General features: G+C 45.5%; 2 protein-coding genes across 8 annotated transcripts in view; one reads left to right on the top strand and one right to left on the bottom strand.

Annotated features, from left to right (window-relative positions):
• Positions 1-490: 490 nt before the first annotated feature.
• LOC113574501 (interferon-induced protein 44-like) lies at positions 491-6,720 on the top strand. Its single transcript, XM_027005470.2, has 8 exons — positions 491-919; positions 1,210-1,710; positions 2,205-2,265; positions 2,355-2,550; positions 2,788-2,940; positions 3,457-3,631; positions 3,748-3,848; positions 6,196-6,720. The coding sequence occupies exons 2-8, from the start codon at positions 1,224-1,226 to the stop codon at positions 6,379-6,381; spliced, it is 1,359 nt and encodes a 452-aa protein (XP_026861271.2). The 5' UTR covers positions 491-919; positions 1,210-1,223; the 3' UTR covers positions 6,382-6,720.
• A 159-nt stretch (positions 6,721-6,879) lies between these two features.
• The window catches only part of rabgap1l (RAB GTPase activating protein 1-like), an 82,261-nt gene continuing 69,037 nt past the window's right edge, over positions 6,880-20,103 (bottom strand). For 5 of the 7 annotated variants that reach the window (XM_035523235.1, XM_035523236.1, XM_035523238.1 and 2 more), the window contains 7 exons: positions 14,957-15,049; positions 12,224-12,334; positions 10,689-10,793; positions 10,517-10,600; positions 9,750-9,821; positions 9,222-9,419; positions 6,880-8,851 (listed from right to left, as the gene is read on the bottom strand). In XM_035523235.1, coding sequence (XP_035379128.1) covers positions 8,717-8,851; positions 9,222-9,419; positions 9,750-9,821; positions 10,517-10,600; positions 10,689-10,793; positions 12,224-12,334; positions 14,957-15,049 — 798 coding nt within the window. In that variant the 3' untranslated portion in view covers positions 6,880-8,716. Of the gene's footprint in view, positions 8,852-9,221; positions 9,420-9,749; positions 9,822-10,516; positions 10,601-10,688; positions 10,794-12,223; positions 12,335-13,913; positions 14,866-14,956; positions 15,050-18,915; positions 19,101-20,103 lie in introns of those variants that run through there. The other 2 variants (XM_035523239.1, XM_035523237.1) reach the window with 2 other exon arrangements.

The raw sequence follows: 20,103 nt of genomic DNA, 5'->3' as shown, positions 1-20,103 counted from the left end.
ATTAAAATTTTGATGCATTCTGCACGTTGCATTTTCTCAAAAGCAAGGATACCGTGTCACTTAACTGGACGTACTCTGTTTAGGCCGTTTGCCCCGTTTCAATCGTACTGTTAAGTGGCTACCTGCAGTCCAAAGGGAGGGGGGTAGGGAGTTCCAATCTAAACAGGCTTTAGCAGTAAACGCAAACGCATCCTTTTGGGTTGACTTATTTAGCCATGTGCATGTTAAATTTGCAGTCATACTGATCAGAAGGCGACGATTTCAAAGAGTGATTGCAATTATTTTCATAATTTGTAACCCAGTTGTCGGCGTTATCCGTAATAAGTTAACTAGCTAAGTAGATGTAACGCCTATCAGCTTGTACCTAGTTTTCATCTTGGTCGGTAAAGCGGGACTTCATGCAGTGTTTGGCCGCCACTCACTCCGTTGCTGATTCGGGTGAAGTGGTTTCTGCGTAGCTTCTGACGTGGGCGTATCGTTGAAGTGGCCGGGGCATGTTTAGATATGTGTAACGGAACCCTCGTTACTGCAAAACAGTCCTATATGCGCTTAAAAACAATCCCAGGAAATTTGGGCAGTAATATTACGCTCTTAATAGTGGTTGTCCTATTCATAGGTAGAACAACGCAAGTTGTATAAAGTTAGGATATGTATGACTAGCGATTGCAAAATCCAGCGCGATGATTTTGGAACCGATGTCCTGAGTCGAATATTCCTGATCTAAATGAATCAGAAACATTGTAATATGTGTTGCTTACACTTAAAGGTGAATACAGCCAATGGCTGGTGAAAGCTTGGCCAGCCATCTTCAAAGCGTTCAGGGTGTGTAATCAAAACAGCCTTCCCGGAAACGAAAGTTAGGCACAGTTTCTATATCTCTGTGGCTTTCACTTTGCACCTTCCAAGATTACCGGTCCCGGTAAGTATTTGTTTACTAAGATAAATTATTTTTAAAAACAAGATTTGATTTATTGTTTTAGATTGTGCGTAAATAACGAATCGATGAATGTCGAAAGCGTAAAGCCTCTTTTAGTGAAATGATAGCTTGCAGACTCCGTAGGCTGTACTTGAAGACACGGAGCTTGTTTGCAACACTAATTCTCGAAATCTATAGTAATTCAGTCAATAATAATTAGATCTATAGTCATTTCCTTCCACAGTCCTCAGTGGCATTTGTGCTGCGCTAGACCTCCTCTGGTCTTATTGCAGGAGCTGCAGGTGAGATGGCCTCTCTCACTTCTAAATTAAACGAACAGCAGCTGAGCCGATTATACACTTTGCTTGGGGAAGTTGAACTGAACCTTCTGTACAAAGCGAGTGTCCACGGATATGCCGGACAGGCCTTTCACCAGAGATGTGACCGCCAAGGCCCTACTGTTGTTGTGGCCTACAGCTATTCCGGATACGTCTTTGGTGGCTATACTAGCAAAGATTATGCCCAAACAGGGCAGTACATCGATGATGAGAAAGCTTTCCTGTTCAGCCTCCAAGACCCAACACCTGTCTGGTTTAGGGTCATGACTGCCCACGGTGCTCGTGCACGCCTGGATGACGCCAGTGGTCCTCGTTTTGGCGATGACATGTGGTTTTGTTATAATAACTGTGCGCAAGTGTACTGTAACCCAGGAAATGCTTACATGTTTAATACCGCTACAATGTATGGAAATAACCAGCAGCTGATTGAATGCGAGGTCTACAAGGTAACAGAGGGTGAGTTACGTTTTGGAATATAAACCTGTTTTTTTGTTTTTTGACTTGGTGCTGTGTGCTGTGATTCCGTTCTCAGTTGTAGGCATAGCCCAAACGTGTTTAGGATCAGATTTTCCATTCACCCTTTTATCAGGTGTGAGGACATTGAACATGTAGTTGTACTGTGATTACGAAAAAACGACTTGATTGTATTAGAAACTCAATTTGCATATTTGCAATATACAGAAATTATTTTATTTACATTGTTTTCTTAATTGATCTATTTTGCATTTTGTCACCTTCTGTAGCTATATAATCTATTTTTATGGAGTGCTATATTCAACTAAAGCACTGGTCAACTGTCGGTCCAGCTTAATGCGAAGAACAAGTTTATGAAATTTATAAAGGCGCAGAAATCATACTTGTTGTGTAAAAGACAAAGAGGCAACTAAGCAGATGGAAAGTGTTTATAGTTGTCATTTATTCTTCATTCTTTTTTGCACTCAACCTGCCAGCATCTGTGCCAGGAAAAAGTGTTGAGAAGAAACCATGGAGGAACATTTTATGGACAGCTGAGTATGTTTAGATGTCATTGGTTAGACGTCTGTGTGTGCGCTGTGTTTCAGTGCTGTTACCAATATCTGTGGTTTTGAACCCTTTTGCAGAAGAAGAGCAGAACTCATGGAGTCAGTAAAGACTTACAAGCCCCTTATCAGCACCGTGAAGCAACTCCGGATTCTAATGATTGGGCCTGTTGGTGCTGGGAAGTCCAGTTTCTTTAACTCCATCAACTCCATCTTCTGCGGTCATGTGACCAGCAAAGCTATGTCAGGATCCTTGGACAGCAGCATCACCAAACAGGTGCAAACCCTCAAAGGATCATACAAGCATGCAGCAAAATGACTGGCTATATGACTGGTCTCTCTTCATTATTACTGGGAAACAAAAATGGTTTGCTTAATATTGGCCAATGTTTCAAGCCTAAATCTTGTCTCTAACTTCAGTTTCAGCAAGAAGAGAGAGACAAATTTCTGACTTTCTTAATTTCTTAAATAGTTAGCAACTGACAGTTTTTCCATGATCTTTCTTGGTTGTTAGTATCGCACCTACACAATTAGGGCTGGTAACGAAGGAGTGGCCTTACCCTTCATTTTGTGTGACACTATGGGATTAGAGGAGGCATCAGAGGCTGGCCTGAGCATTGATGATATTAGCAGTGCCATAAATGGTCACATACCCGACCGGTATAAGGTGAGTAAGATCTTTTGGTTTTGTTGTTGAATTGCTGTTATTTAAGGTACTTTGGGCAAGTGTGCCAACAGATACAAACTAGGAGCAAAAGCTGGGGGGGAAGTTAAGATAGAAAAGCTGTCTGTATTGGCAGTGCCATTATTACTGATGTGCACCTTGGTGATGGGGTTGGTGATGGATACATGATATCTCATACCAGATTTGTTATTTCTACCCCCAGTGACTGATAGCCCAGGTGCCCTTAAGGCCTAAAGACCCTCTGTGCACTGGGTGCTTTACTTAAAGCCTTGGGGACTGTGCAGTCAATGGTGTCCATGAAGGTGCCATTTTTACACCCCGATACAGGAATATCTGTACACACCACTCCCTGTTGGCCTCCGCTCCCTCTTAGCCATGTTATCACAGTGTTTGATACTATGTCTGTTACAAGCATCAGTTTCTATAACGGTTAAAGTGGAAAAACGGCATCAGGGAAAGGCTTGTTTGATTGCAATACTGTGAAACCTCTTGCACCAGTTCAATCCTGCAGCACCATATGAGGCAGAGGATGAAGTGAAACCGCCCAGGTCCTTAACCCTGCAGGACAAGGTCCACTGTGTGGTGTACGTGCTGGACACCTGCAAAGTAACCCTTATGCCCAGTAAAGTGGAGGAAAAACTTACTGCCATTCGCAAAAGAGCGAATTTGCTGGGTGAGGTGGAGAATATGTAGTAGATGAAGCTCAACATCTTAACTTACTGTGCGGGATAAATTTGTGTATGACGTCTCGATATGTGGGCAGCTGACCACTGTGAAAACTGGTTGTAGGAATTCCCCAAATCGTTTTGCTCACCAAGGTGGATGAGGCTTGCCCCCTTGTGGAAGAAGATCTTCAGAATATCTACCTCAGTTCCTACATCAAAACTAAGGTAATTAGGATAGTAGAAAGTAGTGCTGTCATGGAGCTATATTATGCCTAGTTGATATGTATGTATCCATCTATAATTTTTATATATATATATATATATATATATATATATATATATATATATATATATATATATATATATATATATATATATATATATATGCACCGCTGCTGAAGGACCTCTGTCCAAAATGTCCTGCTTCTCATATATATAATATGTATGTTTTTTGTATGTGTGTGTATTCACCGGTGCCTTTTAATTACACCTGTTCAACTGCTTGGCTGATTGTTAACGCAAAGATCTAAATCACATGGCAGCAACTCGATGCATTTAGGCATGTAGAAGTGGTCAAGATGACCTGCTGAAGTTCAAACTGAATAACAGAAAGGGGAAGAAATGTGATTTTAAGGGTGTTTGAACGTGCCGTGGTTGTGGGTGCTAGATGGGCTGCTGATCTACTGGGCATCTCTAGGGTGTACAGAGATTGGTCTGGAAAAAAAACTAGCCAGTGCACAGCAGTTCTTTGGGTGGTCATGCCAAACTGGTTCAAGCTGGGAGAAAAGAAACAGTAACTCAAATAACCACTTCTTACAACTGAGAGATGCAAGATTCAACACATTGAACCTTGAAGCAGATGGGTTACATCAGCAGAAGGCCACACTGGGTGCCACTACTGTTGGATAAGAACAGGCAACTAAGGCTACAATTTGTATAGGCGTACCAAAATTGGACAATTGAGTTTGGCATAAACAACATGGAAAGCATCCATTCTGTCTTGTATAAATGGTTCAGGCTGACGCTGGTGTTGTAATGGTGTGGGGATATTGAGGGAAGGGGGTAGCAACCCTGCCTTTTGATATGAATGGAAATATACTTGGAGTGTGATGTTTCCTAACTGAGTTTGGGGAGGTGGCCAGACTTCGCCGCTTGGACTGGTGGCTCATCTGGGCGCCCTGAATAACATAAGTCATATACTAGTTTTGGACACCCTTTAGAACAGTTGATGTTTGTTGTGTCTGATCACCTAGGGGGCCATTGCGTCGATATGTCATCCATGAGGCCTCCTACATCCCCATGAAAATGCTGAAATGATAACCCTAACCCTAGATGTGTACGTTTTAGGGACTTAAAGACCAAACATACAATGTAGCAGGCCCAAACTCAATATGCACTTATGGGCAATGCATTTGAATAGGAGAGGCCTAACTGAGATCTGACAAGCCCACTTAAAGTATATTTTAGTTATGTCAGATATACTACAAGTGGGATGACCTCCAAAGTTTGGCATACAAGCTTTACAGAGTCACATCCACATTTGTATATACTTTCTTACATATACATATTGTACTTTAAAGCACATAGAAAAGAGCTGTTTTTTGCCTCATAAAGTTCAGTCTCTTCTTTCATATTTTTCATATTATACCTAAAAAGTGTTCATCCTGAATGCAAAATGTAATGACAAAATTGTCTCGGTGTCCCTAAGCAAGGATTTCAATATACTGAGAGTGGGATCCCAGTTCAAGTATATTTGACTGACTGGTGTTCTCCAGAATGAGGAAGTTATTTTTAGAAAGGTGATTATGCTTTAATACCATTTTTCCATGTACCCATCTCTCACTGACCCTATGTCTGTCTTTAGAGTGGTGAAATTCTACTGTCGAAAACCTGTATATATTCTTGACAGTCATATCTCCCACAAATTAACCACCACCACTGTCTAAATCTGGGTCCCTCTTACTAACGTTGTGAGTTTGGAGTAGATTGGAGAAAGTAAAAAATGCTGACTTTCTCCTATCATCTTGAAAGGTTGATTAATAGACATCCAGATATACACAGGGACCTCTTATTACCTTGATATCTTGTTCCAAAGCTGAGATCTGACACTCCCACTTCAAGTATATACTAGTTATGTGTCAAATATGGTGCAAGTTGGATGGGTTTCCAATTTAAGTATATCTGAATTGTGCCACTGTGGCTAGACATCAAATTGCAAAAAAAAAGGTCAAATTTCTGATGATTTATAGCACCCCTCCCACAGACGGGCTAGATGTAACGTGCCAACTCAGGGTGACCTGGGGGGCGCTACGTGCATTACAGTATACTTGGATTGGGATGCTGGGGAACTATGTTTCCAGCACCTTGTTAATTCTGCCATGAAGAGTTGAGGCATTTCTGAAGGCTATATCTCCATTGCTCAGGGCAATGTTCTGCTGGGAGTTCCTGGGTCCTGGTGTTCATGTGGATTTTACTTTATCAGCTGGCCAGTAGCTTTACCCCAGACCTGTACAACAAATCCCACAGCCTTCTTGTTATTTGTGTACTAATATCCTTTCCTGTGGCCCTGCAGGTGCGAGAGGCCAGCGCCCGTGTTGGGGTGTCCATGTCTAGTGTAATCCCGGTGAAGAACTACAGCCATGAGCTGGAGCTGGAGCTGGAATGCGATATCCTGCTCCTAACCGCCATACAACAGATGCTCCGCTTTGCAGACAACTACTTTGATGATATGAGTCCCGGGGGTGACAATGTAGTGTAAAGAGTTGGTGGGAATGATCCAGTCAGCTTTTTTGGTTGTTATACTGGTAGATAAAATGATTCAGCTTGTGATGTGTGAGATGAATAGAATGCACAAACCATCAACAGTGACCATATGATTGAAGCATTACCCTAAACCAACACCAGGTTTACTGGTTCTCGCAACTGTTATTCTTGCTGAAGCTGCTTCTAAATTGCTGTGCTTGAAGAATATATCGACACATTGTCTCTGCACAAGTGCACTTGAAGAATACTGCTACTGTAAACATCAAGATGTTGTAATGTGATTAATTCATGCTCTGAACAAACTTTAAAATACATGCAAATATTGTATGATGTCCTTATTTTAGTCATTTCAATTTTTTCCAGTCTGCTTGTTATTGTATTAGTTCTGTTTTCACCTCAGTAGTAGTACACAAATCTGAATAAATTGGTTATTACTACATTATTACATTTATATAAGGGCTGAAGAATAATGATATGACAAGAGAGACCGAGGTCAAACATTAACAACAAGAGCCAATGTTTATTTGTCAAGTAGTTATTTGTTCAGATACCAACTGGATGGAACATTGCAACTGGTAAACCCATAACAACCCAAGCTTACGTTGACCAACCTGAAGGACCCAGACAACGTCACCTGCCCTTATAATCTAGGCTCCATCTATAAGACTGGATTGCACTTTAATATTAGTCTATATTAAACTGATGCTTGGCAGCACACAATTTCAGAAATTACAAAATAGAAGATATAACTACAGAATTCAACAACAGTATAAATGAACAATAAAAGTATTCACAATAAGGACTTCCTGTTAGTGTGAGTTACGATCCATGCAGTCTGGAAATGACAACGGGCACCGGACAGTAAAGGACAACGATTCAGGAAGACAATGAGCTGAGAAACACAAGTCCTGACATTGACTAGGTAGCAGGTAATACATCAGCTATGACTGCATGCAGCGTTCTCAGCGACGCCTTAATTACTGAAACCTTGCCCATTTTTCTGTACAGATCAGCAGACATGAGAATACAACCCTGTTGACCACAGGTAAACACACCAGGTGAACACCACAGCTGTATTGTAACCAGCTTCCTCCACCAAGCACTTAAACCTGACAAACAGCCTGTGAGGAGAGACCTGCACACAACTCTTGGCACATTTATGATGCATGCTGCCCCTGGTATAGGCAAACACACACACACACACCGTTTAAGGTAAGAAAATGTTAAGTTAAATGGCTTGCACATTACAGTGGGTATGAACCACTGTTGATGCAAGGAGGTGGCCTCCACTGCCAGCCGAGCCAAGCAGCTCGGTGTGGGACAGGACGTAAACCTGGACCTGTGTTCAGGGAACTCGGACCTCCTGTTCTGAAAGACTCTGGGAACATGGCTGCAGGGTTTCACTTGTGGGAGTGTGTAAGTTTAAGCAATACAAAGCAGGAATGTTGTTTTGGGGTTAATGGTCGTGATCGACTGGTTTTGAACACCGCTTTAAGCTATTTACAGAGATGACAGTGAAACAAAAATGAAAGAAAAATAAAGAGAAGTAAACTGCACTTTAACAACTGTACAAGATAAAAGATTTAACATGTAGTTATTCACATGACAAAACAATTACATTTATTATTACTATATAGAAAACCAACAGGAACATTTTAATCTGAATGCAGTATCCCCTCTCTAAAATGGAAAAAGTAGGATATGTTTGTAAATGTGTGGATAAATGAGCCACTGCGTATTCATCTATTAATCTATGTTAGAGAGAACGTTTTTCTCGTTAGTAGATTTGTAGGTATTCTATCCAAGGAAAGCGCAGCAAAGGCAACAAGTATAAAAAAAGTTAAACTCAGTACTCTGCAGTACTCGTATTCACCACTAGGTGGGACTGTTGCATTGACTCAGACGTCACCTGTGCGTCCCTCTTCACTATGGCTACAATCATTACTGCTCATAGTGTTAATGCTAAAATAGAAACAGTGATTATGACACACAGCTGTAAAACACTTAGTTTCCACAACATGTCCACAACTGACGAAAAAACAAACTGGCTATGCTTGGCTACGTGTCAAAGGTAACCTCCACACACGAACAAGCGCTTGTCCGAAGAAGTCAGCTGGCTGCACTACCAAGCGAAGCCTGTTGGGGTGAAAGTTGTATCCCACTGGAGGCCCTGTAGCCTGGGAGCAGTACTTCAGCTGGGCTGCTGCTTGTCCCACCTCTGAGAGGGAATACTGCATTGCCGCTTGTGTTGTCTAGTAGTGTCCTGGATTCTTCCTTGCCATTAGCCATGCAGAGGACTGCCCTCTCATTGGCTGAGGCCCGTGTGGGTCCTACTGGCCCTCTTTGGGTGAAGAAGGGGCCTGGCTGCCGGCTGAGGTCTTCAGGGATCCCAGGGTTTTACTGAACCAGGAGTTTTTGGCAGCTTGGACTTCGGTCATCAGCACTCCTCTCTGGTGCTCCAGCTCCTGATACAAAGAAAGATACAAAACAAACCAACCAAGCCCAGTGAGATGTGCTATCTGAACAAGGAGTATTAACCTAGTTCTGTGGTAATGTGTTATATGTCATCATAAGTTTAAAAACCCCACGAGAGGTACTGTGCGGTACATCCATATATAATCTGATTATATGCTGTGCTTGGCTCTCTCAGCTATAAGAGCATAATACTGCACAGCAGAGGCTCCAAGTCCACTCCTCAGGTGCCTAGCCCCACTCAGGTTCTCTCACAGAGTGTTTCATCAGGAGTCTGCTGTTTGGAACTACTGAATTACTAGGAATGAACGATGTTCCTAAAAGGCTAAAGCGTGTAAGCACGCTAGAAGCACGGGCAGGGACCTGGATCCGGCACTTGGCCTCCACCAGCTGCAGTTTGGTCTGAGCCAGCTCCAGCTCCAGCTCCCGCAGCTGCGCCTTCAGAGAGTCTTTCTCTTCGTCCAGGTCGGAGTCGCGGTTGTCCTGGGACACAGCGGGAATGTGCAGGGGTCCCTCCTTGCTGAACAGCTCACGACAACGCTCACACGCCATCACTTTACTCTGAGTGCACACACACGCGCACACGCACACATGCGCACACGCGTGCACACACGCGTGCACACACGCACACAAACACACGCACGCACACACGCACGCACACACGCACGCACACACGCACGCACACACACACACACGCACACACGCACGCACACACGCACGCACACACGCACACACACACGCACGCACACACACACGCACACACACACGCACACACACACGCACGCACGCACGCACGCACACATCGCAAAAAAGTCCACTTGTTTCTCAACCTGAACCTCACATCCACGTCATCTTAGAGTTCTGAGTCACTCAGGCAGTGTGAGATCTTACCTTCACCATCTCCAGCTCCTCCTTGGTGGAAGCCTGCTGCCTCTCCAACCTGGTACTCAGCTGAGAGCAAATCTGACATGTGAACACAGACAGAAACCATCACACATCAGAAGTTTTTCATTTTTAACCCTGCAACCCTTTCACCATGATCATAAACACTGCCAAAGAACTGAAATGCTCCAACCTGAAATGTTTCTACAGCTCATTTCAGATTGGAGAACTGTTAGTAAAAGTTGGAAGGTAAAACTGAGAATAACATAGAATGTAAATAATAGTTTTTTATGAAAAAATACAAATATGAGAGAAGCTGACCAATAAGGGCTTTGTACGCAAAAATAACCCAACATAAGTGTGAACAACTGAGTAACTGATGTTATCAGTCTTAATACCAAATACAGAGTGCCAGTGTGCAGAGTTGTTAGAGGCATGCCTATTTAAAAGATTTCAGTCTCTAAATGCTTCGTTCCTGCCTCTTGAGTTGTTCCTAAAGTTTTTAATGTACCTTCTTTAACATTTTTCGATATGATATGCAGGTTAAAAGATACATTTTCATCAAATGTAACACCCAACTATTCATAAGACAAAACAAATTCTATTTGTCGGGCTTACGATCTCTGTGCCTCAGGAAAAAAAAGAGTAGTGTTTTTCCAAAGTTCTTCCAGCGTATCAAAAAATCGAAATATCTTCCCAGTTACTGTAATGTTTGTGTGAAATGTTTGTGTGAGGAGGATCTGAGGTTGTCCACTATCTCAGCGACTGCGTGCTACCTGTTTATATTCTGCGATGATGGCTGTGGTCTTCTTTATCTCAAGCTCAGCTTTCTCCAGCTCTCTTCTGAACACCTCCTTTATCTGAAACAGAAAAATCCAGGTTTCATCAGGCCCACGAAAGCTTTCAGCAGTGGGCAGGCTCAGGTGTGGAGGCGGGGCTAAAGCACACCTGAGCAGTCTCCTCCTCCTGTCTTCTCTTCTCCTCTTCTGTCTCCACCAGCCGCTGTTTGGTGCTCAGCAGCTCCTTGTTCAGCACATCGGCCTTGTCCTCAGCCTGGACGCACGCACGCACACAGACAGACAGACAAAGATACACACACACACACACACACACACACACACACACACACACACACACACACACACACACACACAGAGAGAGACAGACAGACAAACACACACACGGACAGACAGACACAAAGACACACACAAAGATAGAGACACACACACACAGACAGACAGACAGACAGACACAAAGACACACACAAAGATAGAGACACACACACAGACAGACAGACAGACAGACAAAGATAGAGACACAAACACACACACACACACACACACACACACACACACACACACACAAGCAGATACATACACAAGAATAGACAAAACGTTAGGCACACACACATACACAGATACCCGAACAGAAATGCACACAAACCTTTGCTACAAACCTACATATTGTAGCAATACACAATACACAGTATTTTCTTACAGCAGTTTTTCTTACAGCCGTTTTAGTTTTACATCAGTTTCTAGCTGTTTAGTTCTACATGTTTGATGAAGCAGGTTGTAGATAAATACAGATATAAGCAAAGGGGAGGAGGCGCACACCTGGTATATAAATACAGATACAGGGTAAAGTGAGGGAGAGGAGGCGCACACCTGGTATATAAATACAGATACAGGGTAAAGTGAGGGAGAGGAGGCGCACACCTGGTATATAAATACAGATACAGGGTAAAGTGAGGGAGAGGAGGCGCACACCTGGTATATAAATACAGATACAGGGTAAAGTGAGGGAGAGGAGGCGCACACCTGGTATATAAATACAGATACAGGGTAAAGTGAGGGAGAGGAGGCGCACACCTGGTATATAAATACAGATACAGGGTAAAGTGAGGGAGAGGAGGCGCACACCTGGTATATAAATACAGATACAGGGTAAAGTGAGGGAGAGGAGGCGCACACCTGGTATATAAATACAGATACAGGGTAAAGTGAGGGAGAGGAGGCGCACACCTGGTATATAAATACAGATACAGGGTAAAGTGAGGGAGAGGAGGCGCACACCTGGTATATAAATACAGATACAGGGTAAAGTGAGGGAGAGGAGGCGCACACCTGGTATATAAATACAGATACAGGGTAAAGTGAGGGAGAGGAGGCGCACACCTGGTATATAAATACAGATACAGGGTAAAGTGAGGGAGAGGAGGCGCACACCTGGTATATAAATACAGATACAGGGTAAAGTGAGGGAGAGGAGGCGCACACCTGGTATATAAATACAGATACAGGGTAAAGTGAGGGAGAGGAGGCGCACACCTGGTATATAAATACAGATACAGGGTAAAGTGAGGGAGAGGAGGCGCACACCTGGTATATAAATACAGATACAGGGTAAAGTGAGGGAGAGGAGGCGCACACCTGGTATATAAATACAGATACAGGGTAAAGTGAGGGAGAGGAGGCGCACACCTGGTCCAGGTCGTTTCTCAGGGCGATCTTGCTGGTGACCAGCTCATGTGCAAGGTCATCATTCTCCTGCTCCAGACGCATGCTGGCTTCCTGGAGACGACGATTCTCCCTCTGGAGATGCACACACACACACACAGGCGTGCACACACCCACACCACAAGTGTTAGCATTTATCGGTTTAAGAATGCATAGACAGTCGAAGCAAAAGGCTCCGCTAATTAAACTCACTGGTCCACGGTTAAGCTCCACATCCACTGAAACTGCACAGATGCTCAGATACGTAACAAAACAGGGTAACTACTTGTGGGCACAGCGCATCCACACAACTCTGCCACTGCAGAAAGCGCCAAGCTGGCCTCCTCATGCCCTCTGTGGCTATGAAGTAGGGGATAAATTCACCCAGCACTGTTTGACCGTGAGCTGGGTTGTGTTTCACCACAAATGGTCAGTTACTGCTGAGGTCTTTGTGGGCCCAACGCTGATGGAACCAGAGTGGCAGTTAAAGGGTGTGAGCAGGAGCCACACTGGGGCGTGAGCATCACGATAGGCAGCTCCCGTCAGTAGGCTCCTGCCCGCAGCTTCTGAGGCTGATGTTCAGAGAGGGCTTGACCGTCGATCAGTGGGGTTTTAAGAGAGCGGAGTGCTTGGCAAAGCTCGCTGAATTGGCTTCGCAAAAGCTTCACGAAAAAAGCAAATGAAACCCCTAAAACAGAACAAGAAGCAACAACAAAACAAACAAACAAAAAATGTATAAACAAGGCATCAGCAATGCCTGGGCAAGTGCCTGACTAGACAAACTGCTTTACTGCTTATTGTTGCTTTCTTCAATCGGCTTACTGAGAACATTATGGGTAACATTATGTCACACTCAGTCAATCTTCTCCTATGCTAGTAAAACTGAGCTGCAGAGGTGATCAGTCCCCACAGTGAACGCATCACACTAGTCACTTTTCTACTTCACATCAGTTCTCCAAAACACAGACGTATGAACACCATAAGGAGTGCCACAGCAGGGAAACACAAGCACAGCAGGCCAAGCTCGGCTGTACAGGACCAGAACAAACACAGCATGCAGCTCTGACCACTCGGCACTAGGCGCTGGCCTAGGATCAGTTTTGGCATAATGACCATCACATGGCTGGTCCCAGACAGATGCAGGATAAGAAGAGCCTGTGAGTGTATGAACAGGGTGAGTGGTCAGGCCGAAACTGTCTCTCTGTGGAGGAGGAAGTGAGGATGTACGGTCTCTGGCCGCTCATGTGAACGGGATCACCCTTCTTCAAGCACCTCCACGGTCTGATTACGAAAACCAGGCTTTATGAGATGGGGTCCCATTGACTAAGTGATCTCACATGATACACACACTGCCGGACTGTCCGCTTGTCAGGAAGAGGAAAACCGGTCATCTGATTCCCATTTCTACCCACACATATACACGCAGCCACACACATACTTGCGCGTACACACAGCCACAAACAGACACGCACAGACGTACAACAGAAGTTTAATAACAAAGTGCTCCTACACAATAGCTGTGGGGCACTCATACATGGACATGCCTGGAACCACTTTGGGTACAGAACACACACTGACAGACCGCAAAGCCATTGTGTAAGAGGAAGGTTACAGCAGAGACAGAGTTAGGCAAGCAGCGTTAATAACCAGAGAGCCGCTGGGTTGAGGGCTTACCTTCTACTGCTTCAGCCTACCAGTCTCAAACACTATACCCATTAGCTCTAGAGAACAGACACCGCACCCATCCTGCAGAAAACACAGCTTCCTCTCCGCCCAACACTCTGCCCTCTAACGCACCATTGGTTAAGTAGGGTGAGTGAGCAAAGCTCATTGGTTAAAATGGGTAAGTCTTGCAAGAAGTAAACTGGAAGTAATGACACTGAACGTTTAACCTGAATGCAGCACTCCTGCCTGAGTTGTCTGCTTGAAATACTTTACACAACTTTACACAACTCTTACATAAAAATGTAGAAGGTCCTACAAAATGATTTTTATTGCATTCTCACAGAAACAAACAAATGTTAATATAATGCATTCACTTATATAACAGACAGCAGCAAAAAAGTAGGAATAATTAAGAACAAGCAAGGAAGGAACAAAAAGGTTTATAAAAGGATGTTAATGAGGATGGTGTTATTAAACGAATTCTAATTCAAACCTTTAGAATTCGCGAAAACAGAATACTGGTTAATCTTTTTAATAGCAACATGCTTTGGTTCACAATAAGAACTCAAATGTAAACAAAATATGAAGGTGTGTCAGAATTAATTCAGTTCTCTCTAATATAGCTGCTCTTGGAAATACTTGTTTTAGCTTATAAGTAAAAATCTCAGCATTTCTTTAATAAAAACAATCATAACATCCATAAAATTGCACATAAATACAGCAAAAGCTGGCAGTGTAATTTCACAAGCCTTCCAGTAAAACCAAGACTTCTGTTTTGTGTAAATTAAACATGGCACTAAGGCATAGGCCTACATCTTACAAAAGCAAAAATTAAAGTCCCTGGGAGCGCAACGCGCCAAAGGCGCTGGAGTAAGAGTCTGTGTTTCCTGCGCTTTCTCCTCTAAGAGCGCGCTCTGCCTGAAGCCTGCTGCAGTCCACGCAGATGCCTACACCGTCCTGAACTGGGACAGGGTGACAAGACAGGAGGTGAAGGCGAGAGATGAGGATGAGGAGGAGAGGGAGTCGGAGGTGGGACGGCGGGGACTGACCTACCTGGTACCTGTCTATGGGGTCCTCTTGCTGGAGCTGCCTCTCTCTCTGAGTGTGGTACTCCTTCTCAAATTTCTTCAGCTTCTTGGTGGGAACCTGCAGGAACAGGCGAGGGACAGGGTGTGAGCGCCCAGCCGCAGCAGCTGATCCGGGGCGCGCTCAAAACAGCTGCAAACCAGTGGCATTGGCCTTTGAATAGGTGACATGACGTATGGTGTAGCAGATGACGACGGCGAGGAGGAGTTTCCGTAAAACTGCAGTTTTACAGAAAAAACGTACTGTAGTGACTGCTGGAAAGATATTCACAGTTATGGTGAAGTATACAAAGTTTCCAAAGAAACAGCAGGTTTTGGATTTGTAATTCAGAAGCACTTTGCTTGCTGAGCTAATGAAGGACCACTGTCCGAAATGTCCTGTTTCTTTATATACACACAAACAAATTGCAGTGAAATATACAAGGTTTCCAGAGAAACCAGACATTTAAGACAGAGATCCTTCATCAGATGTGAAATTAATATAAATGTATAAATATAACTCACTGCATATTCTGTGTATTATGATCTGTGTATTCTGAACTCTGTATTCTGGGAAAATGATCCTCATACGACTCATTGCCCGACTAAGCAAACTGAAAAAGATACAAACACAGGCTCCGCCTCACCCTCGCACACAGGCTCCGCCTCACCCTCGCACACAGGCTCCGCCTCACCCTCGCACACAGCCTCCGCCTCACCCTCGCACACAGCCTCCGCCTCACCCTCGCACACAGCCTCCGCCTCACCCTCGCACACAGGCTCCGCCTCACCCTCGCACACAGCCTCCGCCTCACCCTCGCACACAGCCTCCGCCTCACCCTCGCACACAGGCTCCGCCTCACCCTCGCACACAGCCTCCGCCTCACCCTCGCACACAGGCTCCGCCTCACCCTCGCACACAGGCTCCGCCTCACCCTCGCACACAGGCTCCGCCTCACCCTCGCACACAGCCTCCGCTTCACCCTCGCACACAGGCTCCGCCTCACCCTCGCACACAGGCTCCGCCTCACCCTCGCACACAGGCTCCGCCTCACCCTCGCACACAGCCTCCGCCTCACCCTCGCACACAGCCTCCGCCTCACCCTCGCACACAGCCTCCGCCTCACCCTCGCACACAGCCTCCGCCTCACCCTCGCACACAGGCTCCGCCTCACCCTCGCACACAGGCTCCGCCTCACCCTCGCACACAGGCTCCGCCTCACCCTCGCAAACAAAGGCTCCGCCTCACCCTCGCAAACACAGGCTCTACCTCACCCACACAAACCACATGTTCACCACATCAGATGTCTTCCTTACTGCCCAACAAATTTGCTTAACTCTAACGTAACCAAACTCGCTTAACTAAAGAACAAGCTGCAATCAAGCCTTTAGACTGCTGTGTTTTCTCAGGAGCTCCAGCAACACAGCAGGGTTGCCGTGGCAGTAGGACCCATGCGGGTTGGTCTGCAGGAGTTACTATAGCGTTTGGGAGGAGCTGGCCCCCACTGACATCGTCCCAGCAGAGCGCTGCAGTGCTTACCTGAGCACCGCTGTTCTGACTGCACTAACACTGTAAAAGCCAAACACACAAATGCATGTGGTTCATATGCCATGACCAGGCAACATAAACAGGATCAGACAAAGCAGTTTGCTACTGGAGAAAAATGAGGGCCCTCACCATCAAAAACAAGCAGTGGCCCTCACACACTTTCAGTGACTGGACCGGATACGCAGCCAAACGAAGCCACAGCGTGGTGATCCAGGTGTGAGTTCTCTTACACACTCCAGGGCTCCAGTGAACTGACAGAGACATGGCAGACCTACAGGCTCATAGCAGGTGTATCTCTCACCTCCTGTTAAGCAAGTACCCCCTGACTGTAGGGAGGACATGACGTTAAAACACACACACACTATCGCACACACGCAGACACAAATCACTGAGAGCCCGTGACAGCAGCAAGGGCTTGTGGGTAACCACTCGCCCACTGTGATGGGAGCAGGCACACTGATGACACTTGGCTAGTAACGAGAGGTTCAGTTCCCTTCTCCCAAAACGCGAACAAGCTTTGGAGTGTGTGGAAGCCACTGGCCACTGGCCCACTGCTCTGTGTCCAGTCAGGGACGAGGAATATGATACGCTCTGAAACACTGAATCGCCCAGGCAGTAATTTCAGAACGAGAGGGAAGAGATTAGAAAACAGAGAGTTACAGAGGAGAGAGGGGAGGGCATGGGTGAAAGAACAGGGTGATTAAAAGAGAAAAATGAGAGAAACGAGAGAGAAAGAGAGGGAGGGAGAGAGAGAGGGAGAGAGGGAGAGGGAGAGAGAGAGAGAGGGAGAGAGGGAGGGAGGGAGAGAGGGAGAGGGAGAGAGAGAGAGAGGGAGAGAGGGAGGGAGGGAGAGGGAGAGAGAGAAGGAGAGGGAGGGAGGGAGGGAGAGAGAGAGGGAGAGGAAGAGAGAGGGAGAGATGAGAGAGATGGAGAGAGGTAAAACGTGAGGTTTACTTGAGATTCTAACTGAAGGTTCAAGGTAGGGACAGGATGGTCATTGTTGTATTAGAACGGCACTGAGTTCAGACAGAGGAATAGGACACAGTGTCAGTGTGCTGAACAGTGAGTGTTGCACAACTTTTCAGTTTATTCAGAACAGAAGGCCCACGGTCTCAGTATGCAGCGGGGTCTACACTGTACTCACAGCAAAGACAGAAGCCCTGACTGGAAAAGGGAGCTACCTGTAAACAAGCTTTATGCTGACAGCAGCGAAGGGCATTATTGTGCTTCTGTGTACAGATAGCCCTACCTCCCCCACCTGATGCACACACACATGCTACTCTCTCACACACACACACACACACACACACACACACACACACACACACACACACACACACACACACACACACACACACACACGTGTGCACTTGTCACAGTTACTTGACTGTGGAAAGAACTCCCTCATGGCACTTTCCACTCAAATAACACTTAAAGCAAACCATTGTTTTCCATGACTGCTGCCACTCACACACACACACACAGATACAGTACATTCAGATACAGAAACACACACAGCTAGAGAACACTCAGATACAGAAACACACACACAGACACACTACAATCAGATACAGAAACACACACCGAGAGACACACAGACACACACACACACACCTTAATGTCCAGTAACTGAACAATCACAATGAGCTATCTTTCAGCTAAATCCACTAAATAGGTGAGCATGCGTTTGTGGGACAGATTAATATCTGAATATTGATTTGACGTCACCATCTTTATTTGTGTACTCCAAACGTCCAGAACTAGGTCACAAAACACGAAACATTATATTACAGCCTGATAACCAAGTGGTCCTGCTTAAAAATGCATGCATGTGTGGACACACACACAGACACACTCATACAGACACACACTCACACTCATACAGACACACACACACACACACACACACATTTTCGATAACCTTAAACCTAGTTCTGACTGAAAGCTTCACCCTGCGCATTACCAAAATCCTAACTCTCAATCTAATCCTAGACAATTAACCTTAACCACAAAGTATAAAAGAACAAATAGTGGCAATTAAAAAAAACAACAACAATCTATATGACCAGCCAATACTGGAATACAAAAACCTTTTACTCTTCTTGTGAGGGCATGTGGTATACACAAACACTCAGAGGAGACAAAGAACATCTCTTTTCAGCTTCAACTAAGCTCCCGATTACATTTCTGTACAAGATATTTGACAAAACCTCACCATGCAGGAAGATACAGCAAGCACTAGCAAAGCACATGGAAAGGACTATCACAGAGAAACATATGTCAGAATAATCTCATAGGACCAGCTACAACGGTCACCCAGTCCCTTAACCATCAGCAACACTAAGCGTTCATTCTGCCCAAGCCATGTTGGCAGGAACATGGAAGTTTGTGCTACCTACCGCTGGTCTGGGTCTGGAGTCTGCTACTAGACTGGCGAAGATGTCCTCTTCACAGATCTGGTTCATTACGTGGGCATTATAAGCCACCGTGATAGACACTTCCTCCATCATCTTGCCACAACGTGTGTATGGAGATAAGAGTGTGCGCACGCCAGGAAGAGAAAAGAGCGAGAGAGCGAGAGAGCGAGGGTGGGAGGGAGAGAGGGAGGAGAGCAGGTTTGCTGACAGGTCTGTCACAGCCAAGCAGCTGACAATTCCTCCGCCTATGGAGGCGGAGACCTAGGGAGAGGCAGCCAATGGATGCACACGCTGTCTGTCTCTCTCTACCTCCCCACACATGGGCATACAAACACACCTCTTTTGTGGGCTTTTGTCTAACTCCACTCTCTCAGGTAGGCAGTGAGGCTCAAGGTTCACGTGTCGCTGCGAAACCCTCCAGCGAACAGACATAAACGACCCCTTTATTCCGCTCCTCTTTCTGCACAAGTGAGATGCGCTTCCTGGTTCCGCTTACACAGGGCTCACATTCACTGAGCAGCCCCTGGACATAAATTCAGAGATGGGGGAAGAGACAAAGCAATGATGGGTGTGTGCGTAAACAGACACAGACAGACAGACAGACCGTGCAGCACACAGTGATTCAGTGGTTCTTCTATATGGCTGGCCTTCAGTATGTATCTGTTCTCTCTCTCTCTCTCTCACACACACACACACACTCACACTCACACACTCACACACACACTCACACACACACACACACACACTCACACACACACTCACACACACACTCACACACACACTCACACACACACTCACACACACACTCACACACACACTCACACACACACTCACACACTCACACACACACTCACACACACACACAGGGCTGGGAGGATTTTCCAGTCTTTTCCCTCCATCTTGCCTCTGATCTCTTTGTCTGCTCTTTCCCTTTGCCCTCAGAAAATCCCAGAATCTACCAAACTTCCTGCTTCAACAAGCATAAAAACTCCAGCACCTACAAGCCCTGGCGAGGGCTGCAGAGAGCCGGTGAAGGCTGCGTCTCAGCCCCATCAGCCTGCGGTAAGGAGCTCCGCTGCTGCTGTTCATCCAACCCCTTTCCACCCCACAGTCCTCCATGATAAAGAGGCTGTGAAGTACAAATTCCTTAGCTAATCCAGGTAGAGGGCC

The sequence above is a fragment of the Electrophorus electricus genome, chromosome 26 (genome assembly GCF_013358815.1).
Source record: "Electrophorus electricus isolate fEleEle1 chromosome 26, fEleEle1.pri, whole genome shotgun sequence".
In the NCBI taxonomy this organism is placed as follows: Eukaryota; Metazoa; Chordata; class Actinopteri; order Gymnotiformes; family Gymnotidae; genus Electrophorus; species Electrophorus electricus.
The sequence above is the reverse complement of the archived record's forward strand: the minus strand, read 5'-3'. Positions and strand labels throughout refer to the sequence as shown.

What these genes read in the sequence shown, in the direction of transcription:
- LOC113574501 (XM_027005470.2), top strand. Translation starts at nt 1,224, where the DNA reads ATGGCCTCTCTCACTTCTAAATTAAACGAACAGCAGCTGAGCCGATTA. An exon ending in ACAGCAGCATCACCAAACAG is followed by an intron (nt 2,551 to 2,787) that starts GTGCAAACCCTC and finishes CTTGGTTGTTAG; the next exon opens with TATCGCACCTACACAATTAG. An exon ending in GTTCCTACATCAAAACTAAG is followed by an intron (nt 3,849 to 6,195) that starts GTAATTAGGATA and finishes GTGGCCCTGCAG; the next exon opens with GTGCGAGAGGCCAGCGCCCG.